This window comes from Eptatretus burgeri, chromosome 4 (genome assembly GCF_056783735.1).
Source record: "Eptatretus burgeri isolate ZD-2024b chromosome 4, Ebu_testis_v1, whole genome shotgun sequence".
NCBI classification, from domain to species: Eukaryota; Metazoa; Chordata; class Myxini; order Myxiniformes; family Myxinidae; genus Eptatretus; species Eptatretus burgeri.
This window is the reverse complement of record NC_140964.1, coordinates 64,274,232-64,276,731: the sequence shown is the minus strand read 5'-3', so window position 1 is coordinate 64,276,731 and position 2,500 is coordinate 64,274,232. Positions and strand designations below refer to the sequence as shown.

The 2,500-nt window shown below is 43.0% G+C and overlaps 1 protein-coding gene across 1 annotated transcript in view; it reads left to right on the top strand.

Moving 5' to 3' along the window:
* LOC147028224 (band 4.1-like protein 5) overlaps positions 1-2,500 on the top strand; it is a 108,439-nt gene that overhangs the window by 2,276 nt on the left and 103,663 nt on the right. Inside the window, exons 3-4 of the mRNA XM_085878450.1 lie at positions 315-357; positions 617-695. Coding sequence (XP_085734576.1) covers positions 315-357; positions 617-695 — 122 coding nt within the window. The remainder of the gene's footprint in view (positions 1-314; positions 358-616; positions 696-2,500) is intronic.

Here is a 2,500-nt window from a genome sequence, read left to right as displayed (position 1 = left end):
CTGATGCAGTGCCCCTCTACTGGTACACACACTGGAACTGGTACTCATTTCGCCGACCTCGGAAGGATGACAGGCAAAGTCAACCCCCTGGTGTATTAATTCAGCAGCTGACGGGTCTTGAACTCAGGACTGTAGGATCCCAAGCCACCACCCTAACCACTGAGCCAACACCAGGCTACAATGTTTATTAATTTCATTGTTTCGGTGACATGACGTGCCATGTTGTTATAATGTAGGAAATTGCACGTTTGCTCTTGAGATGAATTTTGTTAACGTTGATCGTCTTGTTTTTTTATTTTTTTTTTATATCTTAGCATTGGTTGGACCATGCAAAGAACATACGGAAACAAGTTCAGAGTAAGTCCTCTACTTAGCTTGTGCTTTTGTGTACCATCCCCCTCCCCATTTCCAAACTTTACCTTTCCCCATATTCTTCTCTTCCACTCCTATCACCTGCCCCTTCCCCTCATGTACATAGCAAGTCTGTTTGAAACTCCCCTTCCATCTTTATGTTCCATTGTCATGGGACGTTGTCAGCACCGCATGAATGAGTAATGCGTACTTGTTTGCCAATGCTGTGCCTCGTATGTTAATGTGCTCACTTATCTGTGTGTAGTTGGACCCCCTTATTGTTTCCACATGAGGGTGAAATTCTACTCGTCTGAGCCCAACAACTTGCAAGAAGAGCTGACGAGGTACGACTCGTTCGGGAAGAGCAACGTTCCTGCCAAGTCATTGGCAAGCAGCTAGCGAGCAATTCCTCACCATATTTTACAGGACTAAGTATAGAACTGCATTGTATCGAAGGGCATGCAATGTGTAGTTGGACAGGACGAGCAGAGTACCCACCCTACTGGTGGGTAGAGTTTGCACATTACTTGCTGAAAATACTGTAGTCTGTGTTTCGCAAGAAGACTACTGTATAGATGATTGTGTGGTGTGCATCTAAAAGGTTCTAGATGGTCTGAAAGAATGTCTCAAATGATCAAGCGTCCAAGCAGTATACAAGGGTCTAAAGATGTCAAATGTATGTAAGAGGTCTAAAGGGTGTTGGGCTGCAAGGGTATAGGGGTCTAAAGGGTGAAGGGTTCTCAGCAGCCTTTAGGCTCAAAATGTTTGAAAGGTATGTTCCAATAATACGTAATTAAGACATACTCATGGTGTGGTGCAACTGACGTTCAAACAGTAGCTGATTGAGACATGTACTCAGATGGGTTAGTGGCTGGACATACACTTGCTCCATTTTATATCGGTGGTGCAGAGGTAACCTAGCCTTGGTTCGATTCCTGACATGACTAAACTGTCGGACTGGTGTTTTTTTACGCTGCGCATTGTACCACAAAGTGTGCCATCCCTTCAGGCTTAGGTGAACATCGATTGCTCGTGTTGGTTAAAGTTCCCACGGTGCATTTCTTCGATGGGGTCGACGAGGTATCTCCAGCATCCTGAACAAATATTGTGTTTCAAGCCTGCTCAGCCAGTTTGCGAAAGTCTTGGGTCTATTTTGCACGCTTCATCAGCTGGCGAGGCCATAGCATGGGACATGGTGGAAGAAGAAGAGAAACATGTGCTTGCGTTTTGGGTTCAGATGATGATGATGATGATTAGCTATGACAAAGTTGAAAACGAGGTGCATTGCTTTGCTGATAAGGGATCGGCTGTGGATGGATGGGCGATTCGGCTTCTGCTGTAATCTTGAGTGGTGCTTCGCACCTTGTGTATGGAGGTCCATTCATGTGGTGTGATAATGACGACGATGATATCTAAGTTGTAAAAGTGGAAACCCAAAGAATGAAATCTCAGGATAGTGTGAACAAAGCATTTGAGTGTGTGTGACATTGCTTTATTCTGGGTTGTGGTGTATATTATTTTACAGTCCACATCATTGTGTTGTTGTTTTATTGATGGACCTATAGGTAAATTTTTGAAATCGTTCAGATTATTGTTATTTTTATTACGATTCCATGAAATGTGTAGCGGACCTTAAGGTAAAACTGTTGATCGGAGGAACTTAAAACTTTTGACCACCGATAGGATACGACTTGAATTTATGCATATTCTAATGATGATGTCCCAGGTCAAGTGACCTGGTGGCCACTTTGGATTTCATGAAATCCTTGAAACTGCATCTCCTTTTTTCGATCGATTGAGTTGAAACTTGGCATACATACATTATGGTACTCCTGAGGATAAAGAACAATTCTCCGATATATATATATATATATATATATATATATATATATATATATATATATATATATATATATATATATATTGTTACAAATCTACGACCGCGTTAACTAATAGCGGCCGGTTCGCCCACCGAACGAGCAATTCAGTCCTGACTTTCTGGAACAATGCCAGAAACCAGTCATGGGTGCGTTTTTAATCCCACCACGGCCTAGTCCGTATTATACGCGCGCAAAATAGGGTCAATCGCCGAATAGCGATGTACCTAAGTACCTGCGCGGGTAACCTACATCGGGACCGTACCTCGGCG